Source organism: Haplochromis burtoni, unplaced genomic scaffold (genome assembly GCF_018398535.1).
Source record: "Haplochromis burtoni strain Fernald_Lab_line unplaced genomic scaffold, NCSU_Asbu1 Contig_80, whole genome shotgun sequence".
In the NCBI taxonomy this organism is placed as follows: domain Eukaryota; kingdom Metazoa; phylum Chordata; class Actinopteri; order Cichliformes; family Cichlidae; genus Haplochromis; species Haplochromis burtoni.
In genome coordinates this window covers 513,339-538,988 of record NW_024582441.1, presented here as the reverse complement: position 1 = coordinate 538,988, position 25,650 = coordinate 513,339, and the positions used below count along the sequence as shown (strand labels likewise).

Here is a 25,650-nt window from a genome sequence, read left to right as displayed (position 1 = left end):
ATCCTCGACTACGGTTTAAATGCATGTCTGGCCATACGGTACTACTCCAGCACACACACACACATGCATACAGTGCACAGGAGGGGTGGTAGTGCACACATGAGTGTTCATGAGTGACTGTGAGATGACCTTGGTCAACTGTGGTCAAACCCAGAGAGGTGGTTGGGAAGTGGTTACATATAGTTTGGCATTTGATCAGCCTCTTGAAGTCCAGAAAAGACACATGCGCTCAAGATCAAATGTGCAGAGACATTAGGCTTAGTGCGCTGTCAGAGTAATGCAATATGATGTGAGGTTGTTCAGTGCATGTAGACACACACACACACACACATGAATCACTCTAAATTTGGGGGCACCACACAATCACAGGATAAATTAGATAAATTTGTTCCAGATGATGTATAACATATAGACTGTGTTAATGACATGCTCATACAGATGGCCAACACACACATGCTTGCACACATACACACACAGATGAGCGCCAAAAACAGCCACCCTGGGAAACGGTGAATTCCCCAAACCACAGAGTGCATGAGAGGGTGAGGGGAGTCATGGGAAAGCAGGATGCCTGCATGCAGTGCCACTGAGTGAGCAGACTGGGCCCGAGCTAAAACAGACTGAGCAAAAAAGAAGCAAAATAATACACATCCTGATTTGGCACCGAACCGATGACAGCATCTGAAGGTTCAAAGGCTTGTGAGTGCGATTTATCCACACGCTGTGGTCGGTCAGCTGGCCAGCCAGTCCGGCAGGCACGTAGGACGAGGTGGGTCGATTACAGGTCTGCTCCCATCCTGACACAGTTTGGGAAAACCCAGATGAAAATACAAAGTACGTGTTACGTCTGGGAACGCCTGTAACTCCACCAAATCTTGGGGCCCCTGAGGAAGTGGGGAGGGGGGACCAGCTAGGTGGAAAAGACTGAATAGCACTGTAAATCAAGGTGAGACGGTATCTGGAAGCTTTTACTTGATGATATGGCAAAAACAAACAGTTGAGAGCCTGTGACTGCATGAGTCTTAAGTGTCTGGAAAGTTCCATCCAGTTGGCTCCATTTACTGACGTCTGTAAAAACTCCAAAGGTTACAAATCACGTCAAACGCTCCTCTCATGTGTGGTCACTCGGATTATTTTTTAAAATCTGCGTTGTGTAATCTCCCCCTCCAATAAAATTCCTTTATTGCCTTTCACCAAAAGAATGGTTTCACTTTAATCATTGTTTAAACAGATGTCAAATTCTTTAAATAAACATAAGAACCACGAAGCATTCAAAAAGAAAACATTTGGCCAGTGAGTAATCCAATTACAACTTTAATTGCTTAGCAGCAGCACGGTGTAATCCAGCCGTCTCTTCTGTATCACGCCTCCCCAAATTATCTTTGAAAAATCATTCTGTCCAACCAGATGCTGCCTTGTGTTGTATGCAGGATGTTTATGTTTAGAGGTATATCTTCTCAGTTCCCTCCCTTTAACCCCCCAACACACACACACACACACACACACATACACACACACTTTCACTCTTTCTCATTTACCTTCCTTTATGCTACCCAAGCCCGACGAGTGGCAAAGCGCGTCTTTTGAAATGATTGCAAAGCTAGACAGGTGAGCAAAATGGATGTATTATATTTATATGTTGCATTTATCGTTCCAAACAACAACTATTTGACCAAATTGTGCGTGCAAACTACTTAATTAAGAAAAAAAAGAACGTTTTTTTTTATAGTTCTTTTACCACGCTACGATACTTTTGATGCCATTATAAGATTTGTCATTGGAAATCTGTTTCAATAATTATGACCCTTTACTCGTGAGTTATATCAGGGTTTCAGTATTAACAAGTGATGAATAACTGTCCTGCTTTCACTAAAAGTCGTGAAACTGAGAGTGAGAAAAGGTTTGTGAGTGAACGTAAGCCGCTTTCTGACTGTCCATCACTTGTGTTTGGTTAACCACAGGTTTTGCATGCATTACTTGTGCTAACTTAAGAGATAAAACTTGTATTAATGAGCGACTCATCTAAGTAGTAATAAGAATTAGTCTCAGACCTTAGTGGTGTAAAATTATTAATTGTGCGAATGACTAGGGAAACTTTCTGACACCACAAAGCTGCCACACCTTTTGCACTGAAATGTTGACTGATAAATTCAACATAGCGTGCTTTTAAATTGTATCTTGTTTTTTTAAATCTGTGCTGTGTCTACTGCAGTGTGCTCTTTAATGTTTTCTCCCTTTATTTCAGTATGCTTTTGCCCAGAAAAAAGTTCCTCTATCATTACAAGAATGTGCGCTGGGCAAGGGGCCGGCATGAAACATACCTCTGTTTTGTAGTAAAAAGACGAGTAGGGCCTGACTCCTTGTCCTTTGACTTTGGACACCTCCGCAATCGCAATGGCTGCCATGTAGAGGTAGGTAAAGTTTGAGAAGATATGAAAAGGGTCTGCTCAATAGCAAGAGAGAAAACAGCAATTGAATGAAGGCTGTATAATGATTATTTTATTCTTATTTTTCTCTGCAGCTGCTGTTCCTGCGCCACCTTAGTACATTATGCCCTGGTCTATCTGGGTATGGATTTCATGGGGAGAGGAGGGTCAGCTACTCCATCACCTGGTTCTGCTCCTGGTCTCCCTGTGCAAACTGCTCTTCCAGACTGGCCCAGTTCCTCAAACAGACACCCAACCTTCGCCTCAGGATCTTTGTCTCTCGTCTTTACTTCTGTGACATGGAGGACAGTCGTGAAAGAGAGGGTCTCAGGCTGCTTAAAAAAGTCGGCGTGCACATCACAGTCATGAGTTACAAAGGTGGATGAATGAATTTATGCATATGTAGGCGATAAACAGAAAAAGTAGAGACATATTTGACTTTAGAGTTGTGCACTATTCCCTAAAATAATCCTTTCCTGGATATCAGTAACAATTATTTATTTTGCTGATTGTTTTAAGACTTCTTCTACTGCTGGCAGACTTTTGTGGCTCAGCAAAGCAAATTTAAGGCCTGGGAAGATCTGCATCGAAACTCAGTACGTCTGGCCAGAAAACTCAACCGCATCCTCCAGGTATAACATGTAACACACAACATATTTTCCCTCAGGCAAGCAGGATGAGGCCAATCGAAATAATGATGTGTTCAGAATGATAATAATGTCCTGTTCTGCCTTTTCTCTTTCAGCCCTGTGACACAGAAGATTTAAGAGATGCCTTCAAGCTTCTTGGACTGTAAAACAAACCTGTGGCTGCCTCTGAAGTTAGCATTAAGTCTATTATTAAGTCTGATGAGAAAAAGATATGTTGGTGTTGGACCATCACTACAAGAGCTAAACTGAGAATTAGAAAAACTGAGAAAAAAATGCTTTCAAGTTGTGGCAAGGCTTGTAACATTGGGTAGCTGCTGCTTGCTGTATCTGTAGCGAAGTCAAATAAAGTACTTTACAATCAGATACTGGATTGTGTTATTGATTGCGAACGGTAATCATTATTAATGTTATAGTTTTATAGTACCAATTATTCTGGGCCGATAAGCTAACTACCGGTAGGTAGTAGCTACCATAACCCACAACTGTGGATTATGGTTAAAAACTATTCTAGTTTTTCACATTTAAACTGTACTCTGGCAATAAAGTCGAAAAACAAAGGTCGTAATCAAAGCAGCAAAGGCTTAATATCAAAATTTTAAAGTTAAACCGAAAACAATCCCATAATACAACCAAGAGTTATTAATCATTTGATTTGTTCCTTTTGATCTAGCGTAGAAAATGTGTGCGTAACACCCCTTTAATGTAGCAACGTGTCGGTAGCAATGGCGCAGAGGGACCCGCTTATGCGCAAATACACCGTCTATTACGGTCAAATAGCCGTTAACGCGGCGCGGACACACCACACCGTCACCATCACCGCCACCGGCGTACTCCGACTGAGTAAAAGTCAAGATGGCGACTGATGGTCAGTTCGAATATGAGTCGATCCTCTGTGTCAAACCTGAAGTCAACGTTTACCGAATCCCACCGAGAACATCTAACCGGGCTATCAGGTGAGGGATGGGGGAGGTTTCTGAACCAGCGCTCGCTTGCTGCTGCCTTTAGAAGCCGTTGCCTCAGCGACCTGCCTACCAACCTACCCAGCTCATCCGCTAGTCACGAAGCCTCACGTAGCGGCGGCGGTAGTTTATGAGCAGGTTGTTTTTGGGTGTGTATTTACAAGGTCATAGGGTTGTACTGGGCCCTGTTAGCCCACTTAACAACGACTGTATCGGATCGGCTACATCCCTCTCGGTTTGTCTGTGTTCGTGCTTTCATCCTGTGACACATCAGGAGAGATCTGGCACTTAAAATCAGCTATCAGCTGAGAACAGCGTGCTACACGTCCTAATGTCGCTAGTTTGTCGTTTAAGTACAAACAGAAGAGCATCCCTGAGGCTGCAGAGAGGCTAGAGTCCTCCTCAAGGACGCTTGAGCATTGTTTGATGTTGCTCCATGTCAAGGGGTTAAACATGGGATGTCCTGGCTCATAGCCAATGTGGTCACCTCAATCCATTGTTATGTCTTTACTGTGCAGATAATGCATATGTTATAAAGAGGTCGATATTGGTTTGTTTACCCCATTTTTCATTGGCTGGTCCTTCAGCATGACCTGCTGCAGCTGCTTCTGACTGGACATTACACCAACCAAACAGTAGCATGTGCCTCAGGTCCCATGAGCCACAGGATTGGTTAACCGCTGACCATATGTATTGTGAGTAAGGGTGATGATGTAATATTTCATCCCCATGTCTCAGTGAAATGTCTTAGTCACGTTTTGCACACGTAGAAAATGAGTGTGTCTGAGTATGACAAATCATAACAGTAACTTTCCTGTGTCTTGCTTATTCACCTCCTCTGTCAACATCAGTCTGAGTAAACTGTCAACAATTCACCTACATCACAACATCTACCTCTGTGTGTGTGTGCGTGTCTTAGGGCTGCTGATTGGAAGCTGGATGCTCCTGACTGGACGGGACGCATGCGTGTGACGGCCCGGGGCAAAGTAGCCTACGTGAAATTGGAAGACAAAGTCTCTGGTGAGAGACGAGCAGACAGGGCAGCGCCATTGTTTACCGGGCTGTCGCTGCTGTAAATCACTTCACTGTATAGTCTCCTGTTTGTCACCCTGCCCCTCTGTTACTCATCGATTCCAAGGTGACCCAGCCTGCAGCCGAGTGAGCAGTCTGGAGGCTGCATCAGTGCATTTTTTCGAAACTTAATGTCCTTGTTTTCTGTAAAATACACCTTTTGTTTTCCATTCACGTAACATGGCAACAATAATAAGTTCTGGTCTGATTCTTTAAATCCTAAAGAAAGGTGGTTTATTTACTACCTCCTTCAGCATAGGATACAAGTAATGTCCTGCAGAACAATCAGAATAACAAATAGGTGATGCAGATCGTGTAAATTTGAATTAACATAACCTGCTGATATGTTTTGAACCTGGAATAGCAGCCATTAAATGTGGACACAGAACTGCTGTAAATCATTTAAAAAATCAAGATTATTCAATTCAATTTTATTTATCTAGCTCTAAAACACAAGAACAAACACCTCAAGGTGCTTTATATTATAAGGTAAAGTACCTACAATAATGCAGTGTAAATCCCACCAATCAACTAACCCCTTTTGAGCAAAGATTTGGTGACAGTGGGAAGGAAAAACTCCCTTTTAGCTGGAAGAAACCAGGCCCAGGTTGGAGCAGCCATCTGCTGCGACCAACTGGGGGTGATGGGGAGAAGACACAATGTGAAAGAGAGCCAGAGATTCATAGCTGTATTAAAATGACCAAAGTGAGTTTAAGGTTTACAGTAATTGAGCTTGAATAAGTTATAGTACCATGCAAAAGTTGTTGTTGTTGTTTTTTTGTTTTTTATGGACATTGACTGCTTTTTGGTTCATTTTCGGTCCAGTCCCGGTACCTGACCATTTTCAGAGAAATGTTTTTTTTTCTGTTTGTTTGTTAAGCTGCTTAACATTGACCTGTGACTCATTCAAGCATAAAAAAAGACACCTGACTCAAGTGACAAACCAGTGTTGTGTCTACACATAACACTTAGGAAAGAACCAAGTTTAATTTGTACCTTTAGGCACTTTGTCACAAAAACACATAATTTGTTCCCATGTCTTTAGTTAAATCTACGGTAAATGCCAAAAATAACACCGTTGGAGAGCACAAAATAGTATTTTTGTACCAGCAAGGTGATTCCCAAAAATTTGGCCTATGTCAGCATGGTGTGTAGTGTATCCTTAAAAAATGAGTAAACTGGATGAGAGTAGAGGAAAAAAGAAAAAGTGGGAGGTGTAAGACACTGTCTAAAGCAGATGAACAGAAAGCCTTGTCCTTAAGAGGGAAAACTACAGCAAAGACCTGAAATTTGCAGTTCAAGTCATCAGTATGTACGGAGGAGGTACAACAGCCATCTCCAAAACGTGTAGAAAACTCTGCCATGGTTTGGGGCTGCATTTCAGCCAATGATGTTGGTGAACTTGTCCAAATCGATTGAATTATGAAAACAAAGAAGTACCATCAGATTTTGATAATATAAAGAAATGATGAGGGGATACTCAGGATGTTTGCATAGGACTGTATGTCCGTTGTTGTGTTGCTGCCTTTAAGATTATCATGAATTCATCTGATCTGAATCACATAAACCTTTAATAAAGGCGGGCTTTATTAAAGTAAGTGAGGACATGATGACCAACTAATCTGAGTATGACCGGGATTTTTACTGACTTTATAGGCTATATCTTCCTGTTTATTTAAAACCACCTGAAACATATTGCAACATACAAAGCTATAGGTGAGTATCTAAAATAAGCTTTTTGTAGTCCATCTTCAGGGCCCTGTAGTTTCAACACAGTCGACATCAATGATGTCATCGTCACATTGTTTAAGAGACTTTTGTGAGTGCAGTCAGATTCTCACCAGCTCCACACTTATTTAATTATTCTCCTTCACATCTGTCCTTTACCTCGTGGCATTTTCCATCAAACCTTCAGACTGTTTTGCCAAGCTGATAACAAACACATATCTTTTCAGGGGAGCTTTTTGCCCAAGCACCAGTGGACGAGTATCCTGGAGTTGCAGTGGAAACAGTTAGCGACTCAAGCCGTTACTTTGTGCTGCGCATCATGGACGACAACGGTGGGTAAAACAATTATTGCTAAGCCATAAAATATTGAAAAAAAATGTGTTTGAACAGGATACAACGAAATTATCAGGATTGATGTGGGTTTTTTTTAAAAGTCTAATCAATTTAAATTAAAGAATGTTGGATATTTTTTTAAAGCCTTTAAAATATTTTTTATAGAATCACATACTGTCTGTTTTAGAGATTACTGAACTGTTGAGTAGCTGTATCCATAATTTGTTTCGCAAAGACAAAACTTTATTGCATAATTTAAATTTCTTTCAGTCCTGATTTTTATTTTAAAGGTCTTCATTTTTAAAGTAATGCAGGGACAGTGATCATTACAGAAGTTCTGTTTCTGTACAGCACATTTTCACCCAGTTTGTGCTACGGTGTGCAGGTCATTCTGAGAAACCTGTGGGTTTATTTTGTTTGTTATTACTGCTGTAACTTGATTGTTGTCTTTATGTTTTTTCCTCAAAGGCCGCACTGCATTCATAGGCATTGGGTTTGGAGACCGGAGCGATGCCTTCGACTTCAATGTCGCACTTCAGGACCACTTTAAGTATGAAGCTGCTCTGTGAACACAGCTCTAATCATGACTAATTGAGTTGTCAGTGTATTTTTTTCCTTTAGTGTTTCCTAAGATACATTTTTGTATCACTGCTTTCCTCCCTTGCTTTCTTCAGATGGGTGAAACAGGAAACTGAATTTAGCAAGCAGGCTCAGGCTCCAGACTCCACTCCAAAGCTGGACCTGGGCTTCAAAGAAGGACAGACCATTACTCTGAACATTGGGGTATTATTTATTTTCATAGAGTTTCATAGTACTAGTGTGGTGTTTGTTTAGGCCTTTTTCAAAGCTGTACAAATATGTGTCTGTGAAGCTCAAATGCATTGCATCACATATATTTACTGCTAGGTTTAAAAAAGCATCAATCATACTGGATATACCCTCATTCATGCACAGATTTTGTTTCCTTCCATCTATATCTTATCTAGCAATCGAAAAAGAAGGACAGGTCTCGTCCACAGAGTTCAGGCGGCTTTGGGCTCCTCCCGCCTCCCCCTGGGGGCAAACTGGCTCCACCCCCTTCTTCCAGATCAACAAATCATAACACACAACCATCAGCAGGAGGAAGTGACTCTGGTATGTAACAGTCCAACAACAACCCCATGTTTAATCTTCACCTCAATTGACAATGTTATGAGGTTAAGAAAAGATATAAAGGAGGATTCAGAACTAGGGCTGCGGTATATCATATCGTCCAGTATGATACCGGAATAAATTTTTACGTGATTTAAAAGCGTCGTATCGTGATATCAGCGATAGAGCGGCGCCATGTGTTTACATTCCCTAGCATGCACAATAAGAAAACAAGCCCAGGCATGTCTGACTGCGAGAGTCGCATGTCAGCTTCCGATGATGATTTAGTAAAAGACGGAGCTACTTCACTGAACTCCAAACACAGCACAATGGAAGCAACAAACTTATTTCACCACTCGAGGCAAAAATAGATCGTTGAGTTCAAGAAGGCTGCAAAGGTGGAGATGCTAGCAGCTGGTGATGTGCAGCCCAAAAGTAAAACAAATGAGTCACATGAGTCGCTGGCTATACTCCATATGACAGGAGGAGCATATGTGGATGGAAATTACTGATGCGGTTACTCTGTAGAAAAGTAGGGCTTTAAGGAGCTGGTTAAAAGTTCTACTCAAGGTAGAACATCCCGGTTGAAATGAAATGCTGTTCAGTTTCAGTTTTATAACATGACAAATCTGTGCACAGTCCTAAAGAGTTTCAAGTTGTGAATTTTTTTTAAACACCGCATAGGCTTCTTCAGCACTTACATTTGACTTAATGCTGTGTCACTACTACGCTCAAAATGATGCTTGCAATTCCACCAGGTGCAGCGCAGCAGCTCTGGTCTGCGATACTTAAAATAGCATCGGGTCAGTTTTTTTATAGAACGACTGTCAAGCTGCACAGAGCCAATAAGGAGGGCAGGAAGTCAGGTATAGAAATCTGGCCACTTTTCAAAATAATAGACCGCATGCACAGTTTTCTGAAACTCTCCTGTTGTGATTTGAAGCCGTGCTAAAGGCAACAGAAAACCGCACTCGAGACACAGTCTCACAGACAAGCGGCAGGTGTATTTCAGGGGTTAATGTGAAGGTCGTGAATCTGTGCACTTTGCTGGTTGAGCCCAGTTTTTAATTTATGTCAGAAGCAGTTCTTTTGATTTATAGTGCAAATGAAGGTGAACCTTATTACTCCATTAATGCTTCGAGTTTGGGCGCCGCTTTTTCATTTACAATGGGGGATCTGACCTGCTTAAAGCAGAAGTCAAACTGAAAAAAAAAATGCTTCCAGAAATGAATCAGAGGAAGGGCTTATTTTTTTGGTGTTGAAGATTAGTTCCTTGAGCTTGTCTGTTTCCATTGAAGCACAAGTCAGTCTTCATAGTTGATGTAGTGAGTACAGTGTTGCGCAGGTCTATTATCCAAAACTATGACACATATATTTTAAAATATCTTTCATTTAGAAAATAGTGTTTCCTGTAGCTTCTGTAGCATAGATGTTTACAGAACTAAACTGTGTCATGGTTTTCTACACTCTTCTAGTGGTATCTAATCATGCGCGCGGTTTCGGTTTCGTGTATTAAGATTTGTAGATGCCTGTGTAAGATTTCCTCCGCCATCTGTATAGAGCAGAGGTGAATGTGTGTTTAAAGCACTGAAAAACATTCCAAAAGCTTGTCTATCTGAAATCATTGTCCTGTTAGTGGCGCGGTGTGTGTGGTTTGTCCAGAGTAAATGTGGGAAAAGACTCACTAGTTTTGAGTTTCAAGTGGAAATTTTCAATACTTTACCACCATTGTGTTTGGGTGGCGGCAGAAGTTTCAGAGGTCGAGATCTAGAAAGCTCAGTGCATAAAACTGAAACCATGTGCATCACTGATACCACCAGGGTAAACTGGAAAATAGTGCGAATACCAGTGCAAGTAAAAGTTGTAGGACAATATTTTTTTGTTATCTGGTGAAATGATATTTTTATCGATTGCTTAGAGCTGATGTATTATTTGAGAAATCCTTGTATTGACATTCAGATAACTTTTTTAATCCCTCAAAAAGACAATTTGTTTGCAGATTATAACATATGACGTGTATTAAAGTTTCAGATGTGCGTCTCTCTTTTTCTTTGATTTCAAACTGCCAGGGTGTTTGCTAGACCTGGACTCCAGTAACTCCAACTCTGTGGCTCCACCCAACCCCACCTCGACAGGCAACTCTGACCTGTGGGGAGACTTTGATTCTGCATCCCCGAAGTGAGGAGAGAGTCCCCCTGTTTTTTTCCTCCCTTTTCTCTGTAAATTTATGCAGCACTTTTTGCAACTTTCTTTTCCCGATTACGGGGTCCCGTATCTCTCCCTGCCAAGCAGGGTAAGCCCCTGTCGTAGTTTTATTTCTCTTGAATTCCTCCTACTTTGTTCTGACCTCACAGCACCGTCTTAATTACGCTTACAGCTACAGCTGCGGGCCAACTTGACATATTCAGCAGGCTCTGCATCCCCATCATTCACTCCATCTGCTTGGACTCTCTGTATTTGTCTAGATTCGCCCTGTAACAGTTTATTCCGCCAATTTTCCCGTTCTTACAGTGTTTTATTTGCTAATGATACACAATAGGAAAATCAAGGGAGGCATAATCTTGTCATCAACATCTAATGATCTACTGAAATCTAATGAAATGTTCATGAATGACTTAAATGTACAGAGAATATTTATTTTAAATGTGTATATACATATATTGTAAGTGGTTTGTAATTATTGTTGTTGGTCTACGTCCTGTTTCTCCAAGTCTCCAGCAGCGGGACTGATTATATGCACTGACTGACGGTCGCATCTGTCTGTGTAGTTAGTAATTCATGAAATCCGCAGTGAACGCCATGATTGGCTCATGCTAGCTTCAGATTATTGCAACGTTTACCGCATAAGGATTTTACTTGAAAGACTCCTGTTAAGTCGCAGCTGATTTACAGAGCAGCCGTGCTCTTTAGCACTCTCTGCTCGGCTCTTGCGGTTCTGCAGCTGTCAAACACATATTCCACCGGGGACGGGCCGCGGGAGCCGCGCGCATTGTTTTAACCATAAATCAGGACACTTGGAAGCAGGAATGCTGGATGGGAGAGGGTGTAAGCAAAAGACGGAGAGGCATCAAGTGCTTTTATCTTTGCCTCAGGGGGGAAGCAGAGATGATTTAGTCCGTGTTATGTCATCTTCACTCAGCACAGCTGTTAAAGTTGTGACTGGTGAGTCATTTAGGTCACGGCCTCTCTCCTCATCAGTGAATCGCTCTGTGTTTCTGTCTCCGTAAGTGTTTATGAGAAGGGCGATCGGGTCGTGCTCAAGCACAGCGTGTTGTGCTGTACAGATGAGTTAAATGTGAACTCCAGTTCCATATCAAGGTGTTAAGCTATCAGCGGTATTGTGATGCAGACAAATACAACGTGGAAATAAGATAGTCCGTGTTTGATGCAGTGTTTTGTTGTGATATTGTTGTGTACCCAGAGATGGATTATGTAAAAAATGATATCACACGCACATGTGTTGTAACAGATGTGCAGTGGAAAGTGGTGTGATAATGGATGTTGATCAGAGAACAGAGTGTGTGTGAGTGTAAAGCCCCAAGGATGCTTGTCAGTGTTTGTTTATTGTCTAAATTATTTCTCCCAGATGTTACCTGTTATTCAAACCGTAAGTGTGTGTGCAAATGAATATGCAAAGAAAACTATAAAGAAAACACTTAATGGCCATAACTTTCTTTTGTGGTTGTTGTTTTTTTTCTTCTTCTTTAAATTGAGTAGTAAAAAAATAAATAATCTCGTGAACAACTTCCATTATATTTTATTGGTTACAATAGTGCACATAATACTGAACTGTCAGTGTGTACCTTACAATCCACAACAGAGTGGGTCTTTGTTTTACTTTGTTTCTTATACGATTAAGTGACTCAGTGCTCCTATAGGCCCATTACTGCAGTACCTCAAATGGATCGTAAACCATGGAAGACATGACCTGTGTCCAATACACACGGACGAAATGAAATACTCACACAGTAAAAGGACGAATACATAAACATATGTAGATATGACTCAGCACACGTGTGTGTGTGTGTGCTCGCGTGAAAGAAAAGGAAAGAGACCCTCAGGTGTGGCGCAGCGGATTTATGGTGTTTTTATTGGCTGTTTTCGATGACGACGCCCATGGGTCGCACCATCGTCACCCGGTGGTCACGGGCCCATTCTAGGCAAGATCAGGCTTTGTTTGCCCAGGTTTGGGGGTTGCCACGACGATTGCGACAACGTTTGCTATTGGATGACCTCTGGATACGTCTGGGCCACCCAGACAACTCTCTGCATAATTCAGCTGTAATGTAAAGAAAGGGGAAAAAGGGTTATTTATTTGTATTCATTTGTATGCATATTTTCATGGACTGTAAGATCACTGTTCCTTTATACAGACAGGTGACAAATGAAAGACGAAACCTGAGCCCTGCAGTGGAGGGATCCTGTGGCTCTGACCTGCTGTGGTGTGGTTCATACCTGCTGTCATTTTTATCATTCTTCATCTATTAAACAAAAGATCCAAGTTTAATTTTAATAAAATAAAAGTGAGCGTTACAGCATCAGCAAATATATTATTATTATTATTGGCGATCTATTTGGTTTTTACCCTCAAAATCAAGCTGATGAATGTACCAACTTGTTAAACTGCACTCTTTGGCATCATCAACTGAGGGAACAAATTACATTTTTTTGGTTATTTGTTTTAGAGAATCACTGCCAATGAAGTGATGCAATGAAGCTGCTCCAGTGTTGTCTTTTCCTTTAATTTGTCACCTGTGTATACATTAAGACTAATTCACCTTTCAGATACTCATCCTCACGGCACACTGTCCTCACGCAGATCTCTTTGTTGATCACATAAACACGAGGGAGGCTGCGAGAGCACCGGGGTAAAACATGAACATTATGAGGATGGATATACTGATACAGGCTGACAGGGTAACTCTGTTCAGTAATGAAAGTCTGGTGAGCTCAATACTGTTACACAAATATTGTACTAATAATTAAGGACGCTATTTGTAGTACTTTATACTTCTAGCTGTGTCTGTTGACATATCATTTAAGTAGTCTTCAGTAGTAGTTTTCCAGGCTTCTTGAAGGACATTCAAAGCTCTTCACTTTACTACTTGTACTGATGCAAAGATGAAGCTGTCATCTTCAGGGAATACCTCTTTGGGAATCACCCTGTCGGTGCAAAAATACTATTTTATGCCCGTCAAACGATGTTATCTTTGGCATAGATTAAATTACAGAAATGGCAACAAATTATGTGTTTTCGTGACAGGCTGCTGGTTACAAAGTGACTAAAGATGCAATTTAAAGCTGCTTTGCTGAGCTGTCTGTTATGTTTAGACACAATAGTGGTTCATCCCTTGAGTCAGGTGCCTTTTTATGATTGAATGACTCATGGGTCGGCGTTAAGTGGCTTAACAACCAAAAAATAAAAGTCCTCTAAAAATGATCAGGTGCAAGGACTGAAAATGTGTGAAAAAACAGCCAAAATGTCCAAAGAAAAGCCTGGAGAACTGTTGCTCAAGACCATTTCCTTGTTTTCTTTCACCACCTGTCGTTAAAACAATGAAGAAAAAGTAAGACCTTTACTGCTCAGTTTTTAAAAATAAGTAAGTCATTTTTCTGGAAAAAAGACTAATTAAAAGTGTGTTGTTGTAGAGGATTTGCAGATCACCTGTAGAGACAAAGACTACCAATACATCTCTTGATGGGCTTGTGAACTGAGTACATCCTGGTGCAAGGATACGTCTCCTCCCTACATTCTGCAGAGTGATAACAGCGGAGACACATGTCATGTTGATATTGTGTAAATCACAAAAGTCCTAAAAGTGGAGATACTCACCGGTTGGTATGGCATTCCCAGGTGCTTCTAGAAGTGAGGAAAGAAAAGAAAAAGAATAAATGAGAAAAACTCAAAGAGTAGCAGACGTCTGTCATCATTATCAAAAGTAAAAGGGCTTTACCAGTTGGCTGAGTTTGGGCTATAACCGTGAGTGCTGTGGAACAGAAACCGCATGAGGGGAGAGGTTTGCAGCATAAAAGCAAACACACAGCGACTCAACCATAATTAAACAAGTTGATTTGTGTGTCCTGTTTGGTAACGTTACCCTGGAAACTGCAGAGGAGCAGGACCACTGGGAGGCTGCCCATTCCTTCAGCTTGTAAGGGGTGAACTTTACGAGCTGCAGGAAACCGAAGAGGAAAAGAGTCGGGATGATTTCACAGAGTGGAACTGCTCAATATCCTCACTATGATTTTTTTTCTAATTCCTTAACTGTTTATGTTTCCTTTAATCCCGTTACATAAATGCTAACAACATTTCAGCTCAGGGTAATGTTTTCCTTAGAGTTTTGCATCAGCTGAAAACACAGATGTGTAGCACAGTGTCGCACAAGAGCCTCTGATGTCATTTTTCCTACATTTATTTATTCTAGTATTTATTGGACTCCTTGTAAACAGATAAGTGATGCCTGATTTCCTTCCTCCTTTCCCCCCCCTTCCCTCTCTCATCTCCCGCCCTGCACAATTCCTCTCCTGATGTGTCACAGTAACTTTGGAGTCCAAGATGTGAGTTCTCACAAAAGAATGTGTTTTTTGTGTGTGGCCTATTTGAGGACCCCTCCACCCCTCCTCTGTTACGCTCTCACATTCTTTCCCAGCTTTATTTTCAGAGAACATATCGCCGCTTTCCAACTGTACAATCATCGCCAGCCAATCTGAACTCGATGGTGGGGTTTTTTTTTCACATCTTGTCCTTTCAGCAGCGATACATCCCAGAGTCACACATTTGCAATCACTCAGTTGAAAACACTGCATTTTTCTGCTTTAGCTGCTTGTTTGTCTCTGTTGGCTCGTTTGTGAGAGTTTTTTCACTCTTTATGTCTCCTGGACTTCGCATGCAATCAACCCTTCACTCGTCTACAGAGCCTTTTTGACTAAGTTAGTTAACTAGTCAGGCATTCTCCTCCTAACTTGTGTTTACATCTAATCAGAAGGATGTATCACCCAGTTAATGTCTTTGGCTGTGAGTTATCCTGAGTCTGCAGATGTTCTTCTGTGTAATTCCTACAGAATGTGTAAAAATCAGGTGGAAAAAGAAACATAACTTGTACTCACAACTTTTGCTGTCGTCCACAACTGCTTTAGTTTTATGAATCTTTTGTCTTCTCTTCTTTTCCCCTCCTTCCCTCTCCTGCACCCTCCTTCTCCTCCTCTGCTTCCTCCTCCCTCTCCTCTTCCCCCTGTCCTCCTTCCCCTGGCACTTTTCATGCTTTTCGCTATTTTCATGTCTTGATTTGATAAAATCTTCTGCCTTTGTCGTCATATCTGATGGTTAGTATCCAATTATATTGCTGTGATAACACGCTATACTCACTTTACTTTGTAAAGGTAAACAGTCTGCTGGACTGTATTATTCTCAAATCTAAAGGTGGGTCTTTATGACTGTTAGGATGCAGAGTAAGTTCAAGGGGCCTCCATGTGATGGATAAGAACTAAAGCTACCTGAACCTTTGCACAGTAGTGCATCTTTATATATTTTTACTTCCCTGTGTTTCACTGTTTCATCAGCATACATCAGCAATTATCCTTCTCTGAATAAAGGTAGATTGAGCACAGGAGTTACAGACACGCTCAATAACTCATTTTCTTTGTATTTGCTTGAAAAAGCACACACAAAGATAAAAGAGATAGAAAAAGCTTTAATGTAATATTTCCTCTTGTATTCCTGTGACAAATGAGAAGGCTGTAAACATGAGCCATTTATTTCCTGGCATATGTTTGTAGTTATTTCACAAATTAACAGTCAAGAATGAGCTCCAAATCTGACTTTTGCAATACTTGGTACAGCCAGCAGATGGAGCAATGCACATAAGAAAGTGGTGCCTCCCATTAACAGACAATCGTCTTGACGCATGCTCAATCATTCAGGTAAGGATGCTCTCGTGGCCATTGATCAATGGTGAATGATCAATCATCGTGACAATTTGCATATTAATGATAATGACATGATTATGATAAACAACATGAAGGCATGAATCCCTCCTGTCTTATATCAATGGTATTAATAGTGTTGGAAATATTTTCTTGGTACACTGTGGGTTCCTTAGTACCAAGCGCAAGCACAGCCTAACTGAGTGTTGTTGTTGTTGTTGTTGATCATCTCCATGCCTTTATGACCACATCACAGAATGTCACAAAGCTCAGATCATTTCAAACTGTCTTCATTGAGGCAGTTCTGCTTGCAAAAGGAGTTCCAACCCAATACTAGCAAGATGTAGAAAACAATTAACTTAATTAAAGTTATATGAGAAATGGATCATGTTATGACCTTTATTTAATTTATTGCCTGAAGTTAAAGGCGATCGACCTTGTCTGTATTTACAGATTACACAGGTAAGAATTAATCATGAATGCTCTCAAGAAAATAACAACATGTAGCTCCAAAGATGGTTTCTCATCCCTGATAAGCCCAAAGTACTTACACTCTGTCATCAGCTCACGCAGCTCGCTGTTTGTTCTCTTTTGAAACAAAGAGATGCATCACAATTGCTTGGAAGACCACAAGTTAGACAGGGAGTGGACATTTTTTATTACTGTATATAAACTTGTCATCTGTGGACTACAGTTCATTACATACCTAAGCTATCGTTCAGAGTTGTGTTATCCGTGTAGATGAAGGCCACTGTTCCAGACCCTTTGTCTCATTGTGTTGAAAGCTTTCTTTCATTGTGACCTTTATAGCAGCTTTGGTGAAACTTGACTCTTCTTTGGCTTCTACGAAGTTGACCAATATAAATATTGCTACGCATACTCCTGAAGCTACAAAGTCTTACTGGCTCTCACCCTGTGGTGGGCCAAGTCAGCTCAATAGGGACACACTCATCATCTCCCTTGACATATTGGGGCTACACGGACTCCAGGGTGAGCCTGCGGGATGCCCCTAACAAGGTCGACAGGGTGAGGATGATGACAGCTTGACAGATAGAGGCAGTGTAAGCAAAAGAGACGAGGAGAGGAGCCAATAAGCACGATCAGTCCTGCGAACGTATCCAACTGCCCCTCGGTCTACACTTCTGTAGCAGGAGCTACAAAGTAAAGCTAAAATGAAGACAAAAAAGAGGATTAAAGGGGTCAGGTGCTGAGCAAGAAGGACCAGCAATGGTTAAGGCAAAACATGCCTGACTGTAAACACATGATAAAAACTCTAGTTGTTTATTAGTTGTATGGCATTGCATGAGGCATGCCGGCAATGCAATGCATACCCTCTCGCTCCTCTCTTTCACCCCAACATGCTTCGCCTTCGCTCTTCGTCTCGCTTACAGTCTCTGGATTTCAACCAGCTGATAGATTTTTGTTTTTTTCTAGTACTGCTGTGTTTCCTGTGCACGAAAACCAGCAGCGCAGCACACTTAAGCACTTTGTTTTCTAAACTAGATCCAGTGTGGCTCATTGATGCTTCTCGCTGTTCAAAACTGATAATCTCAGGTTCTCCCAGTCAGCCAGAATCACCTCTGCCAGTCCTGTTTAAGTAATTAAACCTGCTGAGCTGTAAGATGCTGCCAGGTGGGGGAAAAAGTTGCAGTGGAAATATTAGGCCATGATGGGCAGAGGGTTTGGCTTCCAAGTTGGGGTACATTTCGTTCATTTGGCTATATGAACATTTCATTTGGTCAGTTAATCTGGCTCTTATATCGCCGTGCATTTTTGCAGACCTCATTCTGGTGACAGGTGAAAACTTTTATCAGATATCTGTCTAAATATCTGTTACATAGTGTGGAGTTTTCAGGCTGGTTTTCTCTGTGCCCTCTGTCTCACCTTTGTAAAAATGCACTTTTAAAAACACTAATGCATGTCCTCTCAGAGTCAGAAAGAAGGCAAACGCTGTATAATGTAAAGGATGATAAATAAGCAGGTAGCTTGAAGGCAGCGAATGTGATGATGTAGACCTTTACAGAGTTTAAACTTTCCAGCTAAAGTGTGCTTCATGCAATATTGGTAACACGCAATCTCAATGGCGCTGACATCTAAATACTAGCTTCTTTGGTTTCTGGACGTGGGAGTGTGTCTTTCAACTTGACAAATGTTCAAAGGTCTGTCATGACATGTGACTTGGAAGTACATACGTGAGTTAAAATAAACTAAGCTGCATCTCCAGCTTGGTTCAGCAATTCAGCAGTAGTCCACATGTGTAGCTGTCCTTGTTTCTCCTGTTTTCATCATCCCCGCTATCTGTCCTTCTGAACCTCCAACAGATTTGCACCTCGATCAGCATCTTTGTGTTGGCACTCGATTGTCTCAGCAGTCTGCACCATGTGTTTCCATTTGTCAGGCTGAGGTCCTCCTTTAACGCCCAATCTGAGTGTCACATGAGCTTTGGTTCCCAGAAACCAGTAAATCCCAAACCACCATTGCTAAAGGAGATAACAAATGTTTTCACGTAAACATTTGGTATTGTGTGACACAGCTGATACGCGGCCGTGATCCGAGATTAAAAAAAGAAGTAAGTAGAGTGAGGGAATGACAGCCGTCAAGTGTGAAGAAAACAGATCTGACTGTAATTGCAAAGATGAAAGGGAAAGACCAGGTCCAAGTGGCACGGCAGAAGACAGGGGAAAGTAATCTGCACAAGGGCCAGAGATAAAACGAGATGAGGGTAAATGGGCAAGATGGGTCAAAGTGTTCCATCAGATTGTGCTGCTACAGGCCTGTGGGCGCCAAGGCAGCCTGACTTTTGCGTTTGGAAGGCTGTGAAGTGCAGATAGTCAGAGGGAGGTGATGATTTGCATGGTTTGTAAATAGATGGCCCAGAAGTCTATTTATAAATCCATCTGGAGTGGTCCTTAGCAGGGGTTAGCGCAGGCCCCACCAGCATGCACACACTCACGCACAGCGCATTAGCAGCTCGCTACCAGCAGGGATCCAGTCCAAATGGTACATTTACTCCACATTAAATAGTTCTTGCACCATCTAATATCTGGCAGGGTGAGGACTGCGTCGTGTTTTTTCTTACATACTACTGGACAGTTAACATCACAGCATGACTGAGTGACGGCAAATGTGAACAAAGGCGCCATCAGCAATTCCGTGAAATCCATTTCGGAGGGTTCTGTATGCAGGCTTCCAGGTGATCTTTCAACAAGTAATTATTCTCTCTGACAGATACAGGACAGCTCTCTCCTGAATCCATACTGAGGCCAACTAGCCACTTGCAGATTTCCCATGAGGTGTGTTTCATTGTCAGTACATCACCTACAGTGGGCATCACTGAGAACAGCATGAAGGGGTTATTTTAGCCCTAAAATCCTTTTCTCTCCTAGTATAGGTGCCATGCCTGTGATTTTCATCACTCCAGCACGAAAGAAGATCATGCTGGTATCGCTGTCAGACTGTATTGTTAGTCCAATTTTAGATGTGCTCCTGCTGTTCTGCTGCACCTGTTGCTTCAACACCACATCCAAGATGTCATAATTTCCATAGATGTGCTTGTCTACGTGCTGTATGCAATGCTGTCTAAACAGAATAAAGTCTAGGGTGCTTTGTAGTGTCTTCAAATGTAGCTTTTATCTGAACCATCATCATCTGCAAATCCTCTTTATTGTCAGCCTGACTTGCTACTTATATAACACATGCAACACCACTGATTTATTTTGCATAAACCAACATTCCAACACAAGTCTTTAATAGCATTATAATACAGCTTTTTGTTCAGACATCACACTTTTCTTGTATTATTTTCACGCAAACACACATATTTACAAACGTTCACAAACAGAAATATGTACAATGAAGTTGCACTTTGAGTATTAAGGGTACTTATAAAAATATGAAAACGCTTAAACAGTTTCATAAAGACAAAGTTTATCTCTCCCCCCTTCCTTCCCTGAGCAGCTCTTCTTCTACCCCCCCTCTCTCCCTCATTTTTCTGGCTTCCTTCTCCGCCTCCTCTGCTTTCCTCTTCTCCTCTCTCTCTGTCTCCATCAGCCACGGCCCTCCCAGATAGCTCAGGATCTCCTCTGGAGTCCCTCTGTGTTTGGGCTCAGGGTGGAGTAGCTCCTTCAACAGAGTCATCACTAATGGGCTGAGGCCCTCAAACTGTGAAGGAGGAGGATTGTCTCTTTGTTTTCTCTCCATAATAATGTAATCATCAGCGTCCTCTTCACCCCTCCACTCGCCATCTCGCATTTTCTCGTCACGTTTGGCCTCACGGTCAAACCACTCCTTATATTTTCGGTAGCCACGATCATCGTGAGTGCTCTCCTCCCAGGGGAAGCAGCCAGTTAGCAGGCAGTAGACGAGCACACCAAGAGCCCAGCTGTCAATGCAGGGCTCTACTGATATCCAGATGTCTTCTACCTCTTCTTCAGTTCCTTCAGTCCGCCTTCTCTCCATCTCCTTCTCGGCCTCCTTGGCAGGTTCCACCTCAGGCGTGCAGAAAGGCGACTCGTACCAGACAGCTCGAACGGTGGTGCCGATGGCTCGGGCGAGGCCAAAGTCCCCGAGTTTGACCCAGCGACAGGAGCTGTCACAGAGGAAGATGTTCTCAGGTTTGATGTCACGGTGGACAAAGCCCAGAGAGTGGAGGTGTGTAACTGCACCGCTCAGCTGGGACATCACCCTCTGCACGCAGTCCTCATTCACCCCTGCCTGAAACAGACAGACAGTATGATTGAGTGGTGGCCCAATATCAGACAGTTATTATTATTTTTTATATAATATTTTATAAGACAATTAGGCCAAGTGGAGTCTGATAGGAGGACTGTGTTACTGGCACTAAGACAACAAAATCTTAACTGGTTGGTGACGCATTTGGAAATCCCTGTTTAACTTCATGTACTCTCTCTTCATTGAGTGAGAGCAGGCTGTTCTTATTCTTATCAGCTCTTCATTGTGTTATTGGCAGAGACACAAACAGGGAAGTAGGTGAGCTGGAAGCTGTTATCAAGCATGTCTTATGTTTAAACTTTTCGAAATGAGCGCTCAACAAGTACAAACTCCCAAAAGAGTAAAGGAAAATTTGTGGAATAATATGCCAATCTTCATGAATACAGTTAAACACTGTGCATGCTGCTACACATCTTGTGATGTGATGCAGTTTGTGTGGCTGAGATGAATGTTAAGGTTTAGCTATAGACTCCTGCAGTGATTCATCACACCTGGTCACTGTTCACCTTCAGGGTTTTTGTTAAAGTATCGAATAGTGCAGTGTTTTTTAGCTGATATGTCATAGTCTAAGAAGGAGAAGAAACTGAATTCAGGGTAGGTGATGTGAGTGAGGACATGCAGTTATATTATACAATAATATTTGGAGACTACAGCAGGAACACTTAAACAACAATACTGTGATTCTATTGAAAGTAATAAACTGTGTAGGCTGTAATAGCTGTAATAGCTTTTTTGTTCTTTGGATAAAATGACTGGAATATTGGGATTCTGGGGTTTATGAAGCAAAAACATATCAGCTTGTATAACATTTGTATTAAGTTTTGCTGCTGTATATGTTTTCTGTTGTATTAGTAGGGCGTGCATATAGTTTCTTTCATGCCACACGTCAGCCAAACTGACCTCGGACACTATAACACTGTAGAGGTCACCGTATAGACCGGCTTGCTGGGCAAACACATAGTAGGATGGCGTGGAGAAGAAGATGCCCAGGGCTCGTGTCAGAGACGGATGGGTGCAGTAAGATAGGGACAGATTGTATTCACGCAGGAAAGAGGTGAGCGAGGTAGACTGACGAGGGAAGAACTTCAGAGCCATAGGAGTTCCTGATGAGAGTAAACCAAGATGAGATCTAATTAGCTTTAAAATTCCCTTATAAATAATCTCACCACCTGTGGCATGTGAGTGTTGTCCATCACCGACACTGTGAACAAATATAACTTCCCCTTTGGGGAGACCATATTTCACGTCTACACCCCAGTTGCAGCAACTTTATCCGAGAGAATGTAAGAAAGCTCTTCATTAGAGCAACAGAATAAAGAAGGATCAGTTCTCACGTTACTGCAGAGCTGACCCCACAAAAACATGTGGTTTCTTTACTAGAGAAAACTGAGTCTGAGGTGCTCAGGGACACTTTTGCAAATACTTCAGATAGGCAGCGAGTTTAAAAAAATGGAAAAATGCTTAGTTAAAGAAGCTCCCACTGAACTGAGTCTTGCACTAACCTCTCTTTCTGTGCACTGCCAGCATGACTTTCCCATAGGATCCTTCTCCCAGGAGCTTCACCATCCGAAAGTGTTCAGAAACTTTCAGATTGGGCATGGATTGCGCCGACAGGAAACATAGCTCGTCGAGTTCCTGAGCTGCTGCAGCCTGGGAACATATGAAAGCACACACACATAAATCCAAATTGATGAAATAAGAGCCGCAGCTTGAGCAGCATGTGTTGATGTTATTGATAGATAACTTCAGAGAATGAAGTCTGAATCTGAGGGAGCACGTTCAGATGCGTTACCTGAACCTCGGGCATGACAAGACCTCAGGACTTCAAACCTCACACATCACATTAGCTGCAATAGTAAAAATCTTTTTTTTTTAAATTCTATGCAAGTTTATTGGCTTACTATTTAAGTTTAAGATGTTTGTGCCATCCCAGCAAACATTTGGCAGAAAATACTGGAACATGTTGGGGTATATAGACACTCCAGACATCAGGATGTCTTATCAGGATGATCAGAACATTTGGCAGCGTGATTTAGTGTTCATCCCTATTGTTATTCGTTGCTTCATGAAGTCTCACCCATGATGATTTACTTTGAAGTAGATCCGCCACCACATAGCCCATAACACCAGGACGGGTGTGAACAACTAAGACAAGAGCTTAACGCAAAAGATAAAGAGACTCCAGAAGGATAACATATTTTTATTCTTGACCTTCCACATGTTGTGTAACTGTGATGTCCCTGCAAACACCTAGTAGTATTTGCTGTGCTGGTATCAATCAATATTTCTGGTTTGAATTAATATAATAAGCCTGATTACTGTTACAGAGAAACATTTCCAATCACTTACAACCATTCCAAATGGTTGGAAAATTGATTAATTTCAGCTTTGAGTCATTTTTAAGGAAACCGATAGACTTGATGTGCAGCCAATACTGGAAAAAAAACAGGTTTTGACCAGCCTGCGAGCACGACGTTGTGCAGATGAGCTGTATTTTAAACAGACTAATGATGGCCCGTTTGAGGACTGATACTGCACAGATTAATGCTGCAGGTGCAACAACAGACTCTGCTCTGCAGCAACTAAAACATTTTATATCACAAGGAGGATCAAACATGACATTTCAGACAGCTTCCACATGCATGAAAGCAAAATGTTGAAATGTTTTTAAGCACATTTCCACGAGTTTAAGCCTCAGTGGGATTTCGTTCCAGGAGCTGTTAACACGAGTTGAAGTTATCGCATTGTCAGATTCTTTTGGTGCTCCTCATTCCACGCGTGCTTAAGTGAAAATGACTATCATTTATTTTATCTAGGTCACAGTTTAGCTGAGTGACTCCTACACATGCTGATACTTGCCATGTCCTAAGTCACTAAGGTGATTATTAATTAAAAGCTCTTTGGCACAAAGCAGTAAGTGTTATAACGTCTTAATGTAGCTCATCACTAACTAATTTGAAGTCCATTAGAAGTGTCAAGCATCGGGAGTTGAAAACACCACTTAATGATACAGTCTGAAGCCAAAGAGAAATGCTGTAGTAAAAAGTCATCAGTGTATTCATGCAACGTCTGCATGCCATCCCATCAGCTAGAGGCAAATCATTAAGGCATTACAGAAAACCTGCAAACGGTCTGCACGTGCACGATATTACTGTTTTCTTGACAGTAGTTTTTCCTGCACTCACATGTTGACATTATGAGTTTGATTAAAGTCACAAATATATATCTGAAAACTAAATGTAAAGGTTTGGATGGACAGGAATAATGTGCAATACTTACTGTCATTTTCTGCTCAGTTGGATGATCTCTACTCAGTTTTCTCTGCTCTTTTCAGCATCTAATCAAAGAGACTTTGAAAACTTGACAGGCTCCTGTTAGGGAGCTGCTGTTCAGGCTGAAGATCTACTGAATGTTTGCAGCTAGACTGATAATCAAAGTGGATATTTTTGCCTTGGCTCCCTTGTTCCATGCAGTAGCACAGCTGACTTTATAAAGGAGGCTTATAGATGTTTACTGGAGACCAGAATATTGGCTGTGTGTTTCTCCCCATGAGACACATGCTTAACTCCCTCCCTCTCTTTTCCTACTCTTGTGCCAAGACTCCCGCTCTCACCGCCTTTGGCCTGTTATGCTGGCAAATACGCACGAACCAGCTACAAGGCATTTCAAACCTCCTACTCCCCGTGTGCCCCTCTCTACTGCACAGCACTGCTAATATCCCACCTCTTCCAATCTGTCAGTCAGCCTGACCACATTAACCCATCGCTCTCCTGCCTCCCCTCTCCTCAGCTGTCATTCACCTTGTACCCCCTTGTTTTCCTTCCATGTCTCTTTCTCACCCTCTCAGCCTGTCTGAGTCAGTGAAATCCACACACAGTATAGGATTCCTCTTTTAATCAACAGGTATGCTGGAATGATTGGAATAGGCCAACAAGCTGTATCCATGATCCCTGAATCTTACTGGGATTACAGCATATAGTTACAGAGCATTTTATTTTTAAATATTGATGTTCTCTCTTCCTTATCCTTGATATCTGCCACTTTCTGATGGAGGCATTTTAAATTGATCGAAATTAAAATAGACTAAAATATAATCATCACATCCATAAATGAAGGTTTTCATTGGTCATCATAATTCCTCTTCTTGTTACACAATGCTATCTGACTTACTCTCTTTTCAAGCACATATTAATCATCAGACTCATATTAAGAAGATCTGAGACCTTGCTTTAAAAGAAAAACATAAAACTTAATTCTGCACTTGATCTAAATGCCAGCTTTATTTCCTACTTAACACCAGCTGTAGGTCAGGCCTTTCCTCCAGCTCCCATAGCTTCAACACCCTCCTCCTCTTTCGGTCTGCTCAGATAGATTTCCCCTGGTACTACATACTACAGACATATTCTTGCCACTGGATTGTTGGCTGTGCATTATGTAACACAAACACTGGCTGCTATCACAACGGGCCAGTCCCTTCTCAGGTTACTAACACCACTGCTTGTGTTCAGCTGGTCATCACCGACGGGCTGCATGTTTGTGCATGTACCACAAGGCTCTTTGGCCTCTGCTGTGACAACCAACTTGCCCACTCCACCAACAAAACTCTTTGATGCCAAGATGTATTCAGTTTCATTCACAAATACTGTGTGTAAGGCATGCATGTACAAAATGCAAACAGATTGCCCACTTTGTTGCTGA

General features: G+C 41.8%; 4 protein-coding genes across 5 annotated transcripts; 2 read left to right on the top strand and 2 right to left on the bottom strand.

The window, feature by feature from the left end:
- Positions 1–1,559: 1,559 nt before the first annotated feature.
- On the top strand, positions 1,560–3,483 carry aicda (activation-induced cytidine deaminase). Its single transcript, XM_014334522.2, has 5 exons — positions 1,560–1,608; positions 2,246–2,411; positions 2,522–2,804; positions 2,946–3,058; positions 3,172–3,483. Exons 1-5 carry the CDS (start codon positions 1,589–1,591, stop codon positions 3,220–3,222), a joined length of 633 nt encoding a protein of 210 aa, XP_014190008.2. The 5' UTR covers positions 1,560–1,588; the 3' UTR covers positions 3,223–3,483.
- A 331-nt stretch (positions 3,484–3,814) lies between these two features.
- Positions 3,815–11,967, top strand: LOC102299474 (adaptin ear-binding coat-associated protein 1). Of its 2 annotated transcripts, none has more exons than XM_005925290.3 (7): positions 3,815–4,029; positions 4,955–5,055; positions 7,062–7,166; positions 7,636–7,717; positions 7,842–7,950; positions 8,154–8,301; positions 10,368–11,967. In XM_005925290.3, exons 1-7 carry the CDS (start codon positions 3,929–3,931, stop codon positions 10,478–10,480), a joined length of 759 nt encoding a protein of 252 aa, XP_005925352.1. In that variant the 5' UTR covers positions 3,815–3,928; the 3' UTR covers positions 10,481–11,967. The 2 variants fall into 2 exon arrangements, with proteins under 2 accessions (XP_005925352.1, XP_042078071.1); XM_042222137.1 differs by lacking the exon at positions 3,815–4,029 and adding an exon at positions 4,047–4,184.
- A 72-nt stretch (positions 11,968–12,039) lies between these two features.
- mfap5 (microfibril associated protein 5) lies at positions 12,040–15,595 on the bottom strand. The gene is made up of 7 exons (XM_042222138.1): positions 15,406–15,595; positions 14,397–14,471; positions 14,253–14,285; positions 14,132–14,158; positions 13,964–14,051; positions 13,077–13,150; positions 12,040–12,577 (listed from the first exon to the last, which is right to left on the bottom strand). Exons 2-7 carry the CDS (start codon positions 14,437–14,439, stop codon positions 12,465–12,467), a joined length of 378 nt encoding a protein of 125 aa, XP_042078072.1. The 5' UTR covers positions 14,440–14,471; positions 15,406–15,595; the 3' UTR covers positions 12,040–12,464.
- Positions 15,596–19,952: 4,357 nt separating this feature from the next.
- On the bottom strand, positions 19,953–24,652 carry sbk3 (SH3 domain binding kinase family, member 3). Its single transcript, XM_042222135.1, has 4 exons — positions 24,232–24,652; positions 22,455–22,602; positions 21,853–22,055; positions 19,953–20,934 (listed from the first exon to the last, which is right to left on the bottom strand). The coding sequence occupies exons 1-4, from the start codon at positions 24,235–24,237 to the stop codon at positions 20,149–20,151; spliced, it is 1,143 nt and encodes a 380-aa protein (XP_042078069.1). The 5' UTR covers positions 24,238–24,652; the 3' UTR covers positions 19,953–20,148.
- Between the last annotated feature and the right edge of the window lie 998 nt (positions 24,653–25,650).